This window comes from Lates calcarifer, linkage group LG17, assembly GCF_001640805.2.
Source record: "Lates calcarifer isolate ASB-BC8 linkage group LG17, TLL_Latcal_v3, whole genome shotgun sequence".
Lineage (NCBI taxonomy): Eukaryota > Metazoa > Chordata > Actinopteri > Centropomidae > Lates > Lates calcarifer.
Window position 1 is genome coordinate 194,941 of NC_066849.1, and position 20,941 is coordinate 215,881.

The window sequence follows — 20,941 nt, forward strand, 5'->3', positions numbered from 1 at the left end:
ACCGCCTTCCAGTCAGTCCTGTGCAGCTCTCTGAAAGTGGAGAAACACTTTTCAAAGTGGAGCCTGATGTCCTCTGTAATTATTCAGTCCATCATCAATCAATCCAATTAGTGCTTCTTTATGAATGTTGATCTTGGATTATGGCATAAAGGGCTGTGACATCCAGTTCTGGGCATTTTAAAAAAGCTCACATTTATGACAGTCAAAGTAGTCTTACACCAGGGACTTGTCACTATGACTATGTCAGATTAATATCTTAACCAGCTTTTTTTAAATCTTAACACAGGTTTTCCAATTTCATTAAATTGGCTCATGTAAAACTATATGCCCATGGTAACTGGGTAATTTACTACATTTACTTACAGTGTCAAGAAAAAGTCAATGAATCCTTTGGAATTACTGAGAGGCTACTGGACCTAGGCTGCACGAAGCAGCTTCCGATCCTTCACGAAAAATTGAGTTTATTTGTGTTGATGGCTTTATTTAAGTTATCTTTTAGGATCTTTTGAATGGATATATCCAGTAAAACATGCTGGAGAAGTTTAAACTGGATATGGAATTTTCTTGTGATTTATGTGGTTTAGAAAAATTAACTATTTGCCATTTGTTTTTCATTGTAATTACACAGAAATATTCTGGACAGACATTAAACATTACATAAGGAGGATTGAACAAAGGATTCAGCTATAGGAAAAAGACATCCTTCTTTGTTTTGAAGAGAATTAGATTGACAAAATGTTTATTTTTTTGTACAATTGAAAAGACTGACACCAATTGGAACTTTGGACATTTTTGTCATTAGCTGTCTGAATATGGCACCTAAATTATGTGAAAAAAACAGGCAATGAAACATAAAACATTTTTGTCAAACACGGTAGATACCCATAGTTCAATAACTTTTTTTCTTAAATCATCATATGTATGTGTTATATATGTCCAGCCATCCATTCATCCATTTTCTACCGCTTATTTGGTGTTGGGTCACAGTGCAACAGCAAGTTCACACATCTCCACTCCCCAGCAGCATTTTTTCCAGCTCCTCCTGGGCAATCCTGAGGTGTGAGGTCCACAGGCCAGAGGAGATGTATGATTGCTCCACTGTGTTCTAGGTAGGGCTGGGCGATAAAACAATATTGATATATATCATGATAGAACCTCTCCTTGATAGACATAAAAAACATTGTCGATAACAACATCAAAAGAACTGACAGACAATATGAAAGGCCAATGATAATGAGAATAGCACTGTGCCAAACCAATCATGTGGCTGGAACAGAGTTAGACACGTCAGGTTAGGTTGACGCAGACAGAGCGCAGGAGTAGCACATGTGCTGATGTTTTGGGTACTGCAGCGAAAATGGCGACAGAAAATGTTATTTTTCTATGTTAACAGAAAACGAAAACTCAAGCGACAGCATTACTGACGAAGATGCCCCAAGAGACACAGCCCCCGAATGACAGAGGACTGACAGGTACAGAGAGCCGGTAGAGACAGACTCAGCTGATAAAAACTGTGGGATTTGTCCCAGTAGAAAATACAAAATATAAATACAAATTGGACTTAATGTTAGCTACTATTTGCTGTCTTTGTCTCATCTTTCTCGCTTTCCCTCTCAGCTCAACTGGATATTTTGCAAATTTACAATAGGCTATTGCAGCAGCGGCAATAACTGTCTCACTCAATAAAATGCACAACATTTTATAACTTTTACATTGTGTGTTTTTTTATGCATTTTAGACTGATATTCTGTCTATTGCCATAATCAGTAAACAACCATAAAAATCCATAAAAATTCCATTAATTTCTTTGTAAATGGGCGAACTTACAAATTCAGCAGGGGATCAGATAATTATTTCCCCCATCGTATATTGATATCGACCGATATCATATCATGATATGATTTCTTCCCATATCGCCCAGCCCTAGTTGTAGGTCTACCCTGGGGTCTCCTACCAGTTGAATTTGCCTGGAAAACCTCCAATCGAAGGGGCCACCCCGATAAGATCCTCTCAACTGGAAGAGCAGCAGCCCCACTCTTTGGATGTCTGACTTCTTTATCCTGCTGAGCCCAGGTAACCTATGGAGGGAGCAGTCACTTGTATCTTTGATCTCATTCTGGTCACTACCCAAAGCTAATGACCAACTGTCAACTGATAAATCAAAAGCTTTGCCCTCCGGGTCAGCTTCCACCCCATCGGTGCACCAATCCACCTGTCAGTCTCACGCTTCATTTTATCATTACTGACTAATAAAACCTGAGCATACTTCACTTGCCCAGCAACTCACTCCCAACCAAGAGGGAACAATCTACCATTTTTCAGCAGAGAAGCATGGCCTCAGACTTAAACTCAGCTCAACTCTCCTTCCAGCCATTTCACATTCAGCTGCAGACCACCACAGAGCATGCTGAAGATCACAATCTGATGAAGCCAACACAACCACATCAACTAAAAGCAGAGACATATTTCTGAAGTCCCCAACTGGGCACTTTCTTCTCCCTAGCTGGCACCTTGAAAGGGGCAACTCTGACACAGGCCATCACCAATGGGAAACATGCTTGACTTCTTGCTGTGAATATGGACACAGCTCTCACTGTAGTTAGGACTGCAGCCGATCCCATGTGATACTGAAGAGCTGCATCAGCCAAGACAGTCCAACAATGTCCAGAGACATCAGCATCTCAGGTCTGATCCACACATGGTGCCTTATTGTTACTGTTATCGCTGCATCAGAGGCCTCTGCCGGGGATATGGGTGAGGCTTGTCCCAAGTCTTCAGATTCTGTCTTGTTCACAGTGTTGCCTGAGCACAGGAGTTCCTTAAAATGCTCTTTCCACCACCCAACAATATCCTTAGTCAGGGTGTGTAGTTTTCTTCCCTGCTGAACACAGCTTCGTCAAGGTTGAGCCATTTCCTGAGTTATCTGACAATTTGCCTGATCTTCCTTGAGGCCAATGGAAGTCCTTCTCTATAGGGCAGGGTATGAGATCCATCCTGACATTCAGTGTGAACTGTGGGGCCTTAAATAGAAAGGTGTGTGCCTTAGTAAATCATCTAATCAATTCAGTTTGATATAGGTGAATTCCAGGTTCAAAGTTCTAATCAAATCTGAAAGATAAAGCAAACAGGATGCACCTGACTACAACTTGGAGTCCCACTACAAAGGGTCTCAATACTGCCAATGAGAGATTTCAGTTTTTCATTTTTAATAATTTTGCTACATTTTCAAAAAACATGATTTCACTTTGTCACGATAGGTTACTGAGTGTAGATGGAAGGGAAATAATTTTATCCATTTACAATAAAATCTACACAACACAAAGTGTGCAAAAAAGTGACTTAGTAAAGCTACTGTATTTTAGTTGCTTGATTATATTGTGTATTGTTTACTTCCCTGAAGAGCCCAATTTCCCCACTGTAATAATAGTTTCATATAATCTCATAAATAAATACTCTGCTCTTGTTGATGTAGCATGTGATTGGCCTCTAAGAACTCTCTTTCAACCCTCTTTCATGTGAACCTACTGATATCTCGACTGGAAAACCCAGGGTTAACTGACCCATTTGGTAACCTGCTTCATGATACCAATTATCCAGAATCACTAATGTTAAAATCAGTGAAGCCAGGTAACCCAAAGAGAGCAAGAATAAAGTTGAATGCGTGGTGATAAAGACACCATAGTTTTGTTGGGATCTGGAACTGTATATAAGATTAGTCAGAACTGAGCAGCACGACAAATGATGGGAGATTAAGACCCATACTGAAAACGGAATCTTCCCATAGATCATTTTTCTGTGATGATCATGTTCCCACACTTTCAAATTAAAAGTGGCAAAAGCCGTCGTGCTCCCACCATCACTGTAGTGCATTTAAATTAAATGAAGACATAAACAACAGTTACAAAACTCACAAAGATTCCCACATGCTCATGTACTGGAGAATTTCATGACTTCTCCCTTACTCACGATGCATAAAACAAGTGAGCTTTGTCTGAGCTCTTGAGAGCATAGATGTACAACAATGAAAGGTGAAAGGGTTTTGGTATGAAAGTAGTTCTGATAAATGCTGATCCAGATGTTCATGTACAGGACAGCTTAGTTGTGTGCATCTCAGAATATACCTGAGTCCACTTAAAATTGTCTTTGTATGTAGGGCCTTTGAATGGCTATTGCCACTGATATTTTGGCAAGGCCACGGTAAGTCCGTTGAAAAGCCCCAGTGCTACTTATTTAAACCAGACTATGAGCTCTGCCAGGTACTGTATGTAAACTTTCTCCAATAAGAGTCCATTACTGTTGATGAGTCTTGTAAAGTAAGTAAATCCTACCATTGGAATGAGTGCTTCAGTCAGTTACTGGTAGATTTCAACAGTGGCAAGATGTGACAGGTTTTGCTATAAATCACTGTCTAACACATACAAATCAGGGTTGTGTTGCAGGCGATTCTCTCATCCCTTTAGCAGTGAATCTCATAGGCGATCTGAGAGTCCATGAACAGACCTGTGTGGTTAAGAAACATCCCTTCAGCCTCTGATGTGATCACAGGCTCAGCCTCCCCTCCCTCCCCTGCCATTCTCCTCATGGTCCGTATGTCACCGTCCTGCTGCTGTTGCTGCTGTTTGTTGGGGGCCAGAGTGGGAGTCATGGTCTGACCAGGTCCAGAGGAGAGGGTGTGGCTGGAGGTGTCAGATGCAGCAGGGCAACCCAAGTTAGTGGTAGAGACAGCTGTGGGTGGAGCAGGAGGCAGTACAGGCTTGGCCCTGTTGAGAACATACATCTCATGGCCACGTTCGTCACGGTACTCCTCCAGCTGGGCAAAGGTGGTGGGGCCATCAGAATAGTCATTCACATACAGGATGCTCTCCTCCTGCAAGTTAAAATTCACCTTCATTACTTATGGTTTACAGCACTATAGAGTATAATGGAAAAATAAGAGGTGCCCTGCACATGTATAAGGCCTTTTACCTTAGCAACTGAAAAGTGCTTCATAATCCTTGCCTCTAATTAACCCACTCACACTCTCCAATGGTGGAGGATGCTTGAGTCAGGTTAGGTCGGATCAGTAAAGCGAGTTCAATCATGGAACACACATGCAGCATGCCCTCTTGTGCCCCCCAAATGACATGCACACAGAGAGGGCTGGTAAAGCCTTGGATTTTTTTTGCCAGATTTGTTCTGGTATGCCCAATTGCCAATCTGACTGTGATTTTAGGGTCTCCTCTCAACAACAGATTGATATACATAGTTCCAGAGGAAAGGTTTAAATGCTAAGACTGCTATGCAAACTGTGAATAAAATGCTTTCATACATGTAATGTGTCAGAAAACAACTGTTTGGTAAGTATATCACATTTTTTTGTTCAAAAATAACAAAATCTAGTCTAAGCCAGTTCCTCTCATTTATTAGCTTGGACATTTAAATATTTCTGGTGGCTAACTTTCAAATGTGCCATTTACTCTTGTACCAACAGACACACACCTTCTCAGCTCCATCAGCCTCCTTATCTCGTTGGTGATGTCGGCTGTAGATCATGGCGACCAGCAGCAGAGCGGTCAGAGCCAGCAGGGAGATGCCCACAGCGATGGCAGTTTGAGTAGCAGCTCCCAGAGCACTGAAGGCCATGCTGCCCAGGGCATAGAGGGGTTCCCGGCTCACATCTGAGCCTAAAGCAGGACCATGATTCCTGAGCCTTGGCCAGGCAGGGGAGTATGGTGAAGACACTTGGGACCATGAGGCCCAGATGGAGGAGGAAGAGGAGGAAGAGGAAGTGGATGAATTGATGGCGAGCTGAAAGGTCACCCTGGCCACACCTCCTGCATTCCAGGCTTCACATTCATAGAAACCTGCATGAGCTACAGTCACATTACTGAGAAACAGCATGCCACTGCCAGTGTCTGGGTCAAAGCGCTCGCTATCAGTCTTCTGCAGACTGACTCTGCCTTCCTCTGAAGCCTCCTCTGCTCCCCCTACTCCACCTCCTCCAGCACCCAGCTCCTGAACCAGGCCCCTGGGAGAAAGCACCACTTTCCCCTGGGATGCCTTCCTCCAGGTCACCTGCAAAAGTATTAAGTGTTTCCTGATCAGTGGTCTTGCTATGGTTAAAGAAGATTTCACCTTAATTATCACAAAATATTAGACGCATGTAACATCTGCTACTCTTCCATTCCATACACACACACACACACACACACACACAAACATGAACAAACAGGAAATCAGTTTTTTTTAGATGATTTGGGTTTTGTGACATGGTGTATTCTCCTGCTGGAAGCAGCCATTAGAAGATGGGTACACTGAGGTCATAAAGGAATGGACGTCAGCAACAATACTCAGGTAGGCTGTGGTGTTTAAATGATGCTCAGTTGGTACTAAGGGGTCTAAAGTGTGCCAAGAAAATATCCCCCACATCATTACACCAGCAGCAGCAGCAGCCTGAACTGTTGGTACAGGGCAAGATGGATCCATGCTTTCATGTTGTTTATGCCAAATTCTGACCCTACCATCTGACTATTGCAGACCAGGCAATCTTCTGTTGTCTAATTTTGGTGAGCACGAGCAAACTGTAGCCTCAGTTTCCTGTTGTTAGCTGTCAGGAGTGTGGTCCTCTGCTGCTGTAGCCCATTTCCTTTGAGGCTTAACATGTTGTGCATTCAGAGATGCATACTGCATACTGGTTGTAACAAGTTTTGAGTTACTGTTGCCTTCCTATCAACTTGAAGCAGTCTGGCTATTCTCCTCTGGTCAAGGAACCAGCTCACTGGATATTTTCTCTTTTTCAGACCATTCTCTGTAAACCTTAGATATGGTGGTGCAAGAAAATCCTACTAAATCAGCAGTTTCTGAAATACTCAGACCAGCCTCTCTGCCACCAACTTCCCATTCTCTTCTAGAGCGGGCCATCCAGCCAACTATGCAACTGGGGGAGACAGCCTTGAGGTCAGACGTCACTCTGGCTGAACTTCAGAGATCCTGTGTGGAGATGGGCAAAACTTCCAGAAGGGCAAACATCATTGCAACATTCTACCAATGTACCAGTACCAGGTCTTTATGGTGGCAAAGACAGAAGCCTCCCCCTCAGTGAAAGTGAGAGCCCACTTGGAGTTTGCAAAAAAGCAGTGGACAGTGAGAAACAAGATTCTTTGGTTTGATTAAACCAAGATTGAACTGTTTGTGATACTAAATTTCTTCCCTTTGTAATACATTTGTACATTTCTGTTTTTGTTTTGTCATTATGGGGTATTGATTGTGGATTGAAGATGGACAAAATTGAATTTTCTGACTTTAACATAAAGCTGCAACATCTGAAAATGCATTGTATCTATCTATCTATCCTCCAGATATCTATAGATATAGATATGATACAGATACACATATCAAGTACATTAAAACTCTGTGTGGATTGATTTTAATAATATTATGGTTTTTAAAATCAGTGATAGAAACAAAGCCTGTGTTTCTTGAAACCAAGTAAACAAATTATTAAATGAAAATATTTTTATATGGCTTCACATTATCACAATTCCACTTAGTGCAGCATTGGTTTTCAGCAACAACAACTAAAACAAACAAACTAAAAGATGTCTTCATAAATAGCTCTTTCTCAATTTAATGTGAACATGAAGAAAACAAATAAAACCAGTTCCTACTAATTATTGTAGCAGCATGACAGTAAAACCTGAATATCAAAATAATAAAATTGCAAGGCACTCTATTGTCATCTATGGAGGCCAGTTTTTTAAAGTGGAGCTGCTACAGAAGTTTTTCCTCTCTCTAGCCTCACAAAATGAAATGAAGGTTCTTTTCAATGAGAATCAGCATCTCTGCTGTTTTAGCAGACTGCTAGTTCCTGGTCTTATCAATGACATTTGCGATTGCACTAAAGATTCTCTCACTGTCCAAATGTGTGCCTTCCAGCACTGTAATGGATTATCTAATCTTGGGATGGTTTGATCAACAATTGGAAGAGCACATCCTTAGCCTGTACCAGTTTGTAAGTATATGTGAAGCATCTTAAAATAGATTAATGATGTAAACTTTAATTTAAAAAAATCAACTAACCACTAAGAACTAATTCTAGTGCATTATAAATGACTAACTGCTAAGATTTGATTCATTATAAAGCAAGTTAGACTTTATCATAACATTCAAGAGGTGGTGATGCAGTAGAGTGGAGTCTCATGCTACCCCCTCTCATGGTACCCCCATGCAATCCATTGCTTTTTACATATTTCTTATATTGTCCGCAAAATGGCATGGACCCATTCCTTGACCATTTCCCAGATGTTCAGCGATGAATTCATTTATCCTCTTTTTGGCCTTGTCGCTGTCTCTAGGAAATTTCTTACCTTTTAAAAGTATCCTCAAATATGTGTTCAGTGCAGCCTTTGCCTGAGTTACCTGAGTGAACTCACTGTTTTCCACTGAATGTTTTTTTTTTAGGAGTAGTAAGTACTTGGTAGTGTAACGGATAGATATTGAATGTAGCTCCCATTGTCCATCCCATTCTTGTGAACGTGATATATCAGGAATGGTGAATTTCATCAAACCTGGCACAGACATCCATCTGGACTTACACATTTTTGGCCATAACTCAAGAATTCCTATGCTAATTATGCTATTATAGTTCACAAAAAATGTCTAATAGAATAAAATGATGAAGTGATGACATTTTGTATCGAGAAGGTTTGGGGCGGCTGTGGCTCAGGAGGTAGAGCAGTTGCCCACCAATCAGAAGGTCAGTGGTTCGATTCCCGGCTCCTCCAGTCCTCATGCCGAAGTATCCTTGGGCAAGATACTGAACCCCAAATTGCCTCTGATGTGTGTCATTCATGTGTGAGTGTGTGTGTCTGTGTTAGAAAGCACATTGTAGAGAACAAGTGCTGTATGAATGTGTGTGTGAATGGGGTGAATGTGATCTGTAGTGTAAAGCGCTTTGAGTGGTCAAAAAGACTAGAAAAGCACAATATAAGTACAGTCCATTTACCATTTAGAAGGTGAAACATCAACTTTGCCATTACTTTGGCATTGAGTAAACTGGCTCTGTGGAAGAAAAACTATAAAGGTAAGTCCTTGCTAAACTTTGGTGGTCTTGGCAGAGATTCAATCATGTTTAAGCTCACTAGCCTGTTGAGGAAATGAACATCACCATCAATTTAACAACTGTGTGAAATTTCAGTATAGTAAAAAAATCCTGACCTAGTGTGTGTGGCTCAGTAGTTTGTGTTCCTCCCTCAAAGCACCGTTCTCTCAGCTGCTCTGCAAAAGTCCTATTTTTCATTCTTTGTTCTAGTTTGCCTTTGAGTTCAATGCAAAGCAACATTTTGAGCTCATTCAAAACTCCACGGATGGTGGTGAATGTAGAGGAAGAGGAGCATATTCGTCCTTAATGGCATCAAGAAACATCTTCCACTTCCACAAAAATCAAGCTGTATGATTGCACTTCTGCACAAGTACAGGAGGAGAGGGTAATCAGAGAAACCACTTGAGTTCCTGGTAGTTTTAGTTTTATATACTGCCTTAGGACCCCCAAGATCTCAAGATGCTTTGTGCGTCAAAGGCAATTGACATGTTTTTTTTTTTTTCTTTTTAAAAACAATTTAAAATGTATTTGGTTAAGGTCCTCAGCTTGAGAAAGCATGATTGAAATTTTGCCACCATGTGCCACCAGAACAACTGGATGTTTTCTTAGGTTGCTATATTGTGGTTGTGTCAGAAAAAAGGCTATATCCATTTAAACTCCTTAGATATATGCACATTTCTAATATCGAGATATGTATTTTTTAAAATACACATTTCCTACCTGCCAATTTGCCATGACCTTAATAGTTGCCAGATTTCAACCCAACTGACCTTCTTGAAGAGTTTTTGTTAAACGACTTACACACTTCATGTTGGGTTCTAATTCTTTCTTCTTTAATGACAATCATGGAATCTCACAGAGAAGATCCCCCAATCTTCAGGCGATGACATGCAAACTGCTGCTGACTATTTTGAATGCCAAACCTAACCAGTGTAGTGGAAACTGCTGGAGGATATACATAATCATTATTAGTATCCCTACCTGTGGCCGAGGGTAACCAGAGGCATGGCAGGACACCCTGAGGCTCTCTCCCAAGCGCACAGCTAGTCTCCTGGGCTCCAGCTGCACCAAAGGAGGAATGCACACCAGGCTGTTGAGGGGGACCTCGACGAGGCTGAGGTGAGAGAGACGTGGCGGCTCAGTGCAGACCAGCCGACGTTCTGCAGAGCTGAGCAGCCTCTGCCCTGCCTCATCAATCCAGCTCCTCAGCCAGTGGAGAGCACAGTCACAGCGCCATGGGTTGTCTGCAGTGAAGCAATGGATGGGAGATTAGGCTTGAACCTCTTCATACTAAAACAATTAAGATCCCAGTCACTGGTTGTGGTGACAGGATGAAGATATGGCAGTGTACTGACAGATCTGTTTTGTGATGAGTTAATGACAGAGGGATTGTGAATGGTTTTGGAATGACCTCAGACAAAACAAGGAAACTGCACTGAATGGCTTGAAAGTTTGAGAATAATTGCAGAAAGACAGAGAAATGCATTAACTGGGCAATGAATAACTACAGGGAGAGTGTTAGACAAACTGATTCTGTCAAAATTTGTCAAGAAATGGTTATGGGAAGAGTCACTCTCCTTTGATACTGTTTAATTATCTCATTATAGTTAATTGTATATCACTGCAACAATCTGCATTATTAAGATATATGCAGTGTAACTGGGAAACTGGGCATGGTTGTGATCACAGAAATTGATCCTGAGATTGCATAGATGACTGTGATGATTATTGCAACTTTGGCAATATATTCTGCCTCACCCTCAAAACACAACTCGCCTCGCTCACTGCAGCTGCTCTAGTCTGCTAATGCATTCCTATGTGTCTGTATGTGGCGCAGTAGCCTTCATTGTTAATAGGCCATTACTTGTGAAGTGTAACTAATCAGATAGTGCTGTGGGCAGGACATTGCTCAAGACCACAGACTGATGACTACAGACAATGGTGGCTGCCTCAGAGCTAAAGTAGCACAAAATTAATTTATTTTATCAGCAACCGGATTAAAAAAAAAAAAACAATACTGATGACCATAAAAATGTCAGATCTGATAATCAGCCAGGCTGATAATCGGCCGACCCCTTGCACAGATACTGTGAAATGGTCCCAAGAAAGCTCCAGACATCCTAAGAATATGTCTGAGCTGAAGCAGTTCTGTAAGAATGGTCTAAAAATTCTTTCCAAATGTTCTGCAGATCTGATCCACATCTACTGGAAGAGCTTGTTTGAAATTACTGTCACCAAAAGTTGTTTTTTCTATTTGCACTGTGATTAAATACAGTGAATGGATATGTTCAATAAACACCCCTCTGAGAATCACCACCTTAACACAGTGGAGGAGTTTGGGGGTCCCTGTGAACATGGGAGCTATTTTGTAGGGGGAAACAGCCCCTGGAAGGGTCTCCCAGGGCAAAGTGGTGAGTGATTATAAAATGATTCCCTAATGATTCTGTAAATTCAAGACTGCACTACCTTTCCCTGAACAGGGAAACCAGGGCTACCTCTCTTTTAACCATGGTGTTGAAAAAGGAGCTGAGCTGGAAGGTAAAGCTTTTGATTTATTAGTTGATCCACATTTCAACCCTCACCTAATCTTTGTCAGCTTTGGGTAGTGAATGAAAGAATGAGATCACAGACACAAACAGCCAAAGTTTGTTTCCTCCATAGGCTGTCTGAGCTCAGCCTTAGAGAGTGAGGAGCACGGACATCTGGAGGGAGCTCAGAGTAGAGCCGCTGCTCCTTCGTGTCAAGAGGAACCTGTTGGGGTGGTTCGGGCATCTAGTTAGGATGCCTCTTGGGTGCCTTCCTTTAGAGGCACGTCCAACTGGGAGGAGATTTTGGGGGTAGACCCAGCAATTACATATCTCATCTGGCCTGGGAATGCCTTGGGAACCCCCAGGAGGAGCTGGAAAATGTTAGTAGGGAGAGAGATGTTTGGAATACCCTGTTTAGCCTGTTGGCACAGCGACCAAACCCAGGGTAAGCAGAAGAAAGTGGATGGATGGTTCAACAAACACACTAAAGATCAGAATTGTTTGTGTTATATTAGCTTTGTGTTGATCTGTACTTGTGACTTAGATAAAGATCAGATCTTATTTTATGACCAATTAATGCAGAAAATAAGGTTGTTCCAAAGTTTGCCACTGTGTATTGTTCCTAAAAGTCAAGAACAAACTTCCATGTTAAAAAGAAACTTGTTTTAGTTCTTAAATAACCAGTTTTCAGTCAAGAGGGGTCTGCCTGTCTGCATTCAGCCCAAATGAACCACAGGGTTTTAATTTGATCACTTTAATTGGTAGGACATCAAGGTTACCATGTTAATTAGCTCATTTTCACGTAGCTACCTCATAACTCACCATGTAATTATGAATAAACAGCCATTTGCAGTTGAAAACGTAAACAGATCAACATGACTATCTTTTTGTCTCTAATCAGGTTTTCCTAAGGACCATCCCTAGTGTTTTTACATTGACATGTATGTCAGTGTAAGTGACATACAGTCTCACCTGTGATGCGCAGCACCTGCAGGCTGACAAGAGGTCGCAGGGACGCAGGGCCAATGGTATGAAGATTGTTCCTGCTTAGGTCCAGCAGGGCCAGAGAAGTCAAGCCAGCCAGAGCCTGGTCTGCTAACATCTCTATACTGTTGTGCTGCAAATGAAGTTCCTGCAAACGCTGCAACATGGAGAGGATGGTACATATAATCTACAGAGCTTATACAGTAATATACAATAAGGTGAGCGGGAAACTGAGAATGCATCTTGCATAGCATCGTGTTGAGTTTATTATCAAAATTAAAAGTGAAATGTAATAGACATGATACGTGTGCTCTAATATGCCTTACCTGTAATCCACGGAAGGTGTAGTCCAACAGCCGTGTGATGTCATTTCCCGCCAGGTAAAGAATGCGGAGGTGTTCGAGTCCCTGAAACATGTCAGCTGTTACCAAGTGGATCCGATTCCCATTCAGAGCCAGCTCCAACAACTCACCCTGGTTCTGGAAAGAGCCAGGTTCCACAGCTGAGATGGTGTTGTTCTGGAGAAGGAACATCAGAGAGTGACTGAGATGAACTTTTCCAGTCCAGAACCAGTTCTTTATACCCAACCCTGTAAGTGTGTATGCATGTGTTCATTACCTGCAGATACAAGTAGTGCAGGTGCCTCAGCAGAATGAGGTCCTGTCGACGGATCTGACCAATCACATTGTCCTGGAGGAAGATGGTCTGGATGAAGACAGGATGAGGAGGGAAGAAGGGAGACTTCTGGTCAGTCTTGGTGAATGTGTCAAACAATTATGACATATTTAACCATATGTCACACTGTATCTCATTAGTCCATATGCATGACATTTGGCTGGGCATTGAAATTTCTTTAGTTCTACTATCAGCCCAAATTGATGTAAATGCTAGCAATGCCTACAGTACAACAAACGTACCTGTGTTGATGAGGGGACATATTTGGGGATGTCCCTGAGGCCGGTGGAACCACATTCCACAGTGAGGCTGTAGCAGCGACAGCTCACAGGACAGGACAGAGATGCTCGACTAGGAGTATGGGTGGACAGGAGCAGCATGGAGAGAAGAAACACCAACATCACAGCCATCACACCAACAGTGGGACTAAGGATGAGGAGAGAACAGTGAACACACAGGTCAGTGATTATCAAACACTTTGTATTAACACTGAGCTCATGAGCTTTTAACTGTTTTTGGCCAAACAATAAGCAGATTGGTAAATCAGAAAAAAGCAAAAATGCATGAAAGTAAACAGTATAGCAGCTCAGAGGGGAAACAGAGGGGAATAGTCAGATAAGTTAGTCAGGGTTGTGTTAGGCTGGAACCCTCTGACAATGTTACCTTGGAAGGCTTGAGCTGTACAACTACAACTCAATGCAGCAGGTAATGTTTTAAAAAAGAGAGATGCTCAGTACCTCAAACATACTGAGGCTCATGACTCAGAGCATACCACATCATCTGTTAAATATAGTGAAGGCAATGTTAAGGCATGGGCATGTATGGCTGCCAGTGGAACTAGGTCACTAGTGTTTACTGATGATTTGAGTATTGATGGAAGTAGCAGAATGAACTCTGTGGGGCTGTACTATCTGCTCAGACTCAGCCAGATGTTGCAAAACTGATAGGACAGTGCTTCACAGTACAGATAAACAGTGACCCAAAACATACTAGCCCCTTTTACACAGCCTTCACAAGGTGGTAATATTGCTCTGTACGGAGGTGAAATGGGGGGTCCATAAGGCCTCTCCTTGGGAGGTAGTCACAGAGGCAGATCAACATCTACATAAAAGGGGAGCTGGAACAGTGGAAGAGATGCTGATTGACAACAAGGCTGCCAGGTTGCCACTTCATGAACCATGTTCTATAGAACCACACAGCAGGTTGGCATTAAGCTGCCTTCATGTGGTTCTGTGCAAATAACCAAAGGTGGCATATTCAAGTGTGAATTCTTATGTAAAAGGAGCCACTGTGAAGGTGACCCAAGAGCTTCTAAAGGCAAAGAAATGGAGTACTCTTCAAAGTCTGTTACCTCAACCTACTTGAGCATGCTTTTCACATATTAAAAACAAAAGTGAAGACAGAAAGACCCACAAACAAGCAGCAAGTGAAGGTGGCTGCAATAAAGGCCTGGCAAAGCATTTAAGGGAGGAAACATGGCCATGGGTTCCATACTTCATGGCAGTCATTGACTGCAAAGTATTTTCATTTAAGCATTTGAAAATAATCCTTGTATTAATATAGTAGTATAAAAATGGATAATGTGATATTTTTGTTAAACCCCATAAATTAAGACTGAAAGTATACACTTCAATCACGTGTTGATGGATTCATTTCAAATCCATTGTGGCAATGCACGAAGGTAAAATTATGAAAACTGTGTCACTGTCCAAATACTTATGGACACACTGCCTGCACTGCTGCTTTTCATATCCGTGCCCATGTTAACAGGATAGAGCAGCCACAGCCTGTGTAAAACGTGCAATGCATTACCACAGTGAGCAAGCTATGGTAAACTATGGAAGACTAAAATGAGCACCGCTACCATTTTAATCCAGTGGAATTAAAAGACTGATGTATAACAGTGAGGCACAGTTACCTTTAAAAAAAAGTGGAACATGAGTTGGAGAGAGGAGCATGTTTTAAAAGTTCTGCTGGCAGCTTTTCACCCTGGTAATACTGCTCATATTGTACTTCACATACTCATTCATACATAGCTCTCATTGTAAATCTCTAGACATTCACACTACTCTGCACACTACTGCTTTTTTGCAGTTCTTAAACGTTAAAGTGCAACACTCAATAGTACAACCATTGATTACTGATGACAGTAAACGCTTTACAGTATCTGTAAAATATGAATGTGAGTATAAGATGGACAGTACCTGCTAATGCAAACTTGGCTATACTAGGGGTGGGGGAAAATCAATCAAAAATCTATTTTAAGTGTTAACTGATAACGGATCGCTAGCAAGGGGGTCAGCAACCCGCGGCTCTGGAGGAATGCGCGGCTCTTAAGACAGTGGCTCCCTGTAGCTTTGCCAAAAAGGTCCGACACTCTACAACGAGACTCAAATCAAAGTCATGGAATCACAGAAGAAAGCGTTATTCTGTAAAGAAAAACAAAGATGCATCAAGATGCATCGATAATCGCAGCCCCCTGAATCGTAATCGAATCTAATCGTGAGGTTCCTAGAGATTCCCACGTCTACTATATACTCTCTCAAGACAGTCCCACAGTTCTAACTTTAACTAAGTAACACAAGACATTTTCTGTTTAACAGTAAAACATTATTACGGTGTTTACAGATCACATTACAAATTATATAATATTATTGTGAAAGGGTAACAAAAAGTTTATCTGTATTAAATCTGTAATAAATATGGCAATAATTGTCTGACAAGTGAACATATTTAAGTTACTCTGTGAAACATGGACACAGTACGCTGATACTTTAGTTACTAAGCAGTTTGTCAACTACATAAGCAAGTTACTTTGTAAGATCAGTTATTCCTTCAGTCATGCTGACATGGTAATTTATGAGATAAAGTATAATCAAGGCAGATTACAGCAATAATTGGTCTGCTATGTGTGAGTGATTGTTATATGTAGGTAATGGCAACATTAAACTACGGTGGGGCAAATGAAATTTAGTATTAATACACAGTGGTTCATACTATGAATAATAATAATGATAATTAATTACATTGATCGGGAAATGAGCCAAATATTATACTGACGTTGGCAAAGGCATCAACTGTTGGCAGTTGCTGTGAACATGGTTGATCATTGAGATCATTATCTATTGGCACAACCCTAGTAGACTTAGAAATCAACATGGCTGATATCAGCTGATATTATCTTATATTATTACAAAAGCCATTATTCACTACACATAATGGTCATAATTATTTACTAACCAAACTAAAGGGATCCTTCTCAAAAATATTTATGTATTTCTTTTAAAATATGAATATCAGACAGTATATCATTATCAGGTATATTGTATCATATTAGATTTTTTTAAATTAAATATCAATATTAAGCTAAAAAACAGAGCATTAGTCAGGCTATACAGACCCATTGTTTGATACAGAGCTAGTGGAACAAATTCTACCTACTCAATAAAATGGAAAGTACCTATATCCTGATCCTGATAGTTAGGAAGTTTTTCCCTGCCACTGTCTAGTGCTGCTCATGGTGGGATCTGTTGGGTCTCTCTCTGTAATTATCATGATATAAAGAGTACGGTCTAGACCTGCTCTATATGAAAAGTGCCTTTAGATGACTATTGTTGTGATTTGGATTTGGATTTAATTAAATAGATCAAAAATGGTGTGCTAATTTCCATATGTGTGACACCATTGTGTGATGACTAGCATTTGCCAGCACATTTGCCAGTTACTCATTAAAATCTAAATGTTTGTCAGTATTTCATGGACATGCTAGAGACACATGCAGTGACTGTACCTCAGATCTAATGTTTTGCTCATGTCAGGTGTAAGATTACAACAGCATTGTGACCAATGCTGAAAATGATTGTTAGGTAAATAACTGAAACAGTTTTATTTAGTCAGAGGGAAAATATCTGCTTGTCCTATATTTGGCTTCCTCATTCAGTCTCAGTGACATCTCTGTTGTATTCAGATCCAAAACTAGTTCAATTCCACAGCCACATGGTGAATACAGTTCAGCCTGACCTCTTGAAATCACACTGTTTACACTGAAACACTGATTCAGTCACATGAGAATTACTTGTGTTGCAGCAGAGTACAATCCAGCAACATGTAGTGCAACATACAATACAACCTGTGCTTTCCATCACTAAAAAGAAGTCAGACAGGTCTGGAAACACAAGCAGACAGACAATCGGTCGGAAACAAGTAAACAATGCACACAGTACTAAGTACTACATACTCCAGTACTTAATGCAACATTAAACAAGGTCTGTCAATTCTGATAAATGTTTACAGTAGACAGTTTTTGAGTAATCATGTTACTGTTCACCTTCTTCTTCTAAATAAGTTGGAAGATGGGGCACTCTGGTGGCTCACTTGGTTAGGTGCATACTACATGCTTACCACAGCAGCCAGGGTTCAAATTCAGTCTAGGAACTTTGCTGCATGTAATCCCCTATTTCTCTCCCCTGCATGTCCTCTGTAGCACCACTACCTCTGTCCAAATAAAGGCTGAAAATGCCTGAAAATATAATAAATAATAATAATAATAATTCTTCTTATTATTAAGTTGGAAGATAAATCTATTGGTTTGTTAACAATCTATCTAATCATCTCACTGTACATGTTCCTTGACCTGTCTGACTTGACTTGACTCGTTCCCAGATCTCAGCTGTTAACTTGGTGATTGATCATTACTCAATGAACCAACACCCAGAATTGAAATAAACTACACATTTTTAAAGTAATACATTATGAATGATGCATCGTGCATTACTACCAACCTACCTACTTTAGAAACATTAATGTAAACTTAGGAAGATTTTCAGTAATACGTGTAAAATAAGGCTCTGGCTACCCAAGAGAATAAAACTACAGGTCTGACAGAGCTCAAGATTTGTTGAATGTTTGGCACACATTGCCAAGCCATGTGGTTTTAGTATCAAAGTGAAGAAAATACCACCCTGACAGTGAAAGAATGAATCCTATCAAGCCAGAGGTGAAGTGTGTTGTAACAGCAGCTCCACAGGAGATTATGTCTTTATACATGAGAACAGTCATTATATAACATATCCAGGCACTGATAACACCCCAAATTAAAGCTCTTTTTGATATTCAGTCTCAGTCTGTGAATCACTGTCACCATGGGAACCATCCATCGCCATAAAGCATTGACTTGTGTAGGGCTCCATCATCAAGGTCTTTTCTGTTGTTTCTCTTTTAGCTGGAGGCCTGCAGAGCATCATTCACTGAGGGGTACTGCTGCTGTTTGCCTGTGAAGCATTTTTCTAGGGATCATTATTGTGATTACATGATTATGGTGAGTGCTTAAACCAACACCATGACTTCAACAAAGCAATGATGTTTGATTGCAATCACTTATTTGTAATATCTGACATAAGCTATAAGCTTAATGGTAAATGCAACAGTAAAGCTACAAACAACATAAGCTAGCTGAGTGGAATATGAGATACAGTGTCATCAAACAAACAATAACATGAATGATGATTATTTTTATTATTAGTATATCTGCATGTAGTTACTTTATTATATAGTTAATTATCTATGCCATAAATTCTAATTGTCTAATACCTATGATGTTCAGGTTTTTTGGCACCTTTATATAAAAAGCTATTTTTAACTATGAACCTCTTAATAAACTTTACATATTTCCAAAAACGCAAACAAAAGTTTGCAAACATTGCAAATTTCATACAGGTAGAATTTATGGCAGAGCTGTTGAATGTGAGAATGTTGAAGTAGAAAAGATTGTACAGGTTTACCTAATAAAGTAGCCATGTTGTATATGGTACTATTATTTTATTTCAAAGTCATTTAAATTTGGAGTAAACCGGTGCAGTTATTAGCAAATATTAACTCTGTGATGGTATGTGTTTTTTATGTCATTTACTTACGTATTATTATCTTATGTCTTTATACGTGTTTAAGAGCCCAGTTCCGGTTTGGGCCCTTAGGAGGCTAGGTGCAGCCCTGTAGGTAGACTGTATTAAGTATTCCCATTGACTAATATGGAGCTCAATAACGCCATGTGCCTTTTGGTCTCAGGTAGAAATGCAGTTAATGATGTCACAGCGCAGGAAATGAAGTGGATGACTATCCAGCGGTGCTACAGGCCACCTGAGCACACAACACATAATAACAGTAAACAATATGATCTCTGCTCTGTACATGGCCATCAGTGCTTTAATGATCTCCGTGTAGAAACACGGACAAAATGTACACCAGAACAACAACCCCGTACTAACAGATCAGGAGATATAATTATAGCGACGCTTTATTGCTGGTTCATACCTCGCAGAGGAAGGATGGAGGAGACTCTGACAGTGATGTCTGCCCTGCACGACGCCTCCTTCTTCACGATTATTTATCCGATCCTAATTACTCCAAATTATTTCCAGTGTTGAGGATGAAGCAGAGCAGCAGCTGATGACTGTTTCCACGGTGGGCATAGTACTCTGGGCCCGTCGCATCCTCTAAACAGGGGAGGCATTGAAAGCAGAAGGGGATCAAGCGTCGAGCAGACGAACATCAGGCGGCGTGTCCAACAACGGCAGATTCTGCAGCTGTGAGTATAAACCGCTGTGAAACGGGTCTTTGTTCAGCTCACTCCTCTTTCCCAGCGAACCCTCTCATCCGATGCCCACTTCGCTGCTCCTGAGGACCACAGTCAAGGTAACGGTGCTCCTCGATCAGGAACAAGAAAAACACTTCCGCCCCGATTTATTCAAAATAAAAGCGTTATAACAAAAATCGTATCAAATTTTAATGTGCTGCAAATCATGTAAACATCCCCTTAACCAGTTCATCGTTGATCTAAAGAGGTTGTCACGACAGATGGTTGACTGAGCTGCTAGAGAAATTCAATTCGGACTCAATGGCGCCATTTTGGGTCACCCATTTCTCCCCCTCATTAATATTATTAGTAATATTATTCACAGACCCAGCTCTCACCATGAGTGAGCCATCTGCCTCCACTGGTTGGGTTCACAGACTGTATATAAAGGTTGGGTTGGGATAGAGAGTGAGTGTAAGCATGTGGGTGTGTGTGAGAGAGAGAGAGAGAAAGAGAGAGAGAGAGAGAGAGAGAGAGAGAAAGGGAGAGAGAGGAAGAGGAGTGCTACTTCCTCATAAAGATGTAAGGTAATTGTGACCATAATGATAAAAATGTATTGTATTTTGGTTGTTGTTGGGAAAAACCTTACCACTGTAAGTTATACAACCTGACCCTGCATTTCCTCCCTGAAGCGACTGTAATAAAAATGGACACAGCCACTGTGACATCACCCACTGGTTTGTGAACCTTCATATTGAAGCCTCCAGATGAGAATTTGGCCATTGTCATGTTGGTTTTTTGAAACCACCTTTGGACAAGAGGTGAGTATGGACTGAATGTAAATGACTGTATTATATAGTTTTATTTTTCGACATCAAGCGCTTACACTACAGATCACATTCACATCACACACATCAACAGAATATTATATTAATGTTTTAAACACACAACATTCAACACGATGTGAAACACACATCGAGCAATTTGGGTCAGTATTGCAAGGATACTCGGCATGCAGACTGGAGGAGCGGGATCGAACACCGACCTCTGATGGTGGACACTGCTCTACCTCCTAAGCACAGCGCAGGAGGTGGGAGGAGCGAG

The 20,941-nt window shown here is 40.9% G+C and overlaps 1 protein-coding gene across 1 annotated transcript; it reads right to left on the minus strand.

Annotated features, from left to right (window-relative positions):
* Positions 1-722: 722 nt before the first annotated feature.
* On the minus strand, positions 723-20,239 carry LOC108900690 (leucine-rich repeat-containing protein 24). The gene is made up of 8 exons (XM_018701864.2): positions 19,576-20,239; positions 13,509-13,692; positions 13,210-13,296; positions 12,918-13,109; positions 12,580-12,748; positions 10,061-10,323; positions 5,479-6,054; positions 723-4,867 (listed from the first exon to the last, which is right to left on the minus strand). Exons 2-8 carry the CDS (start codon positions 13,674-13,676, stop codon positions 4,457-4,459), a joined length of 1,866 nt encoding a protein of 621 aa, XP_018557380.1. The 5' UTR covers positions 13,677-13,692; positions 19,576-20,239; the 3' UTR covers positions 723-4,456.
* Between the last annotated feature and the right edge of the window lie 702 nt (positions 20,240-20,941).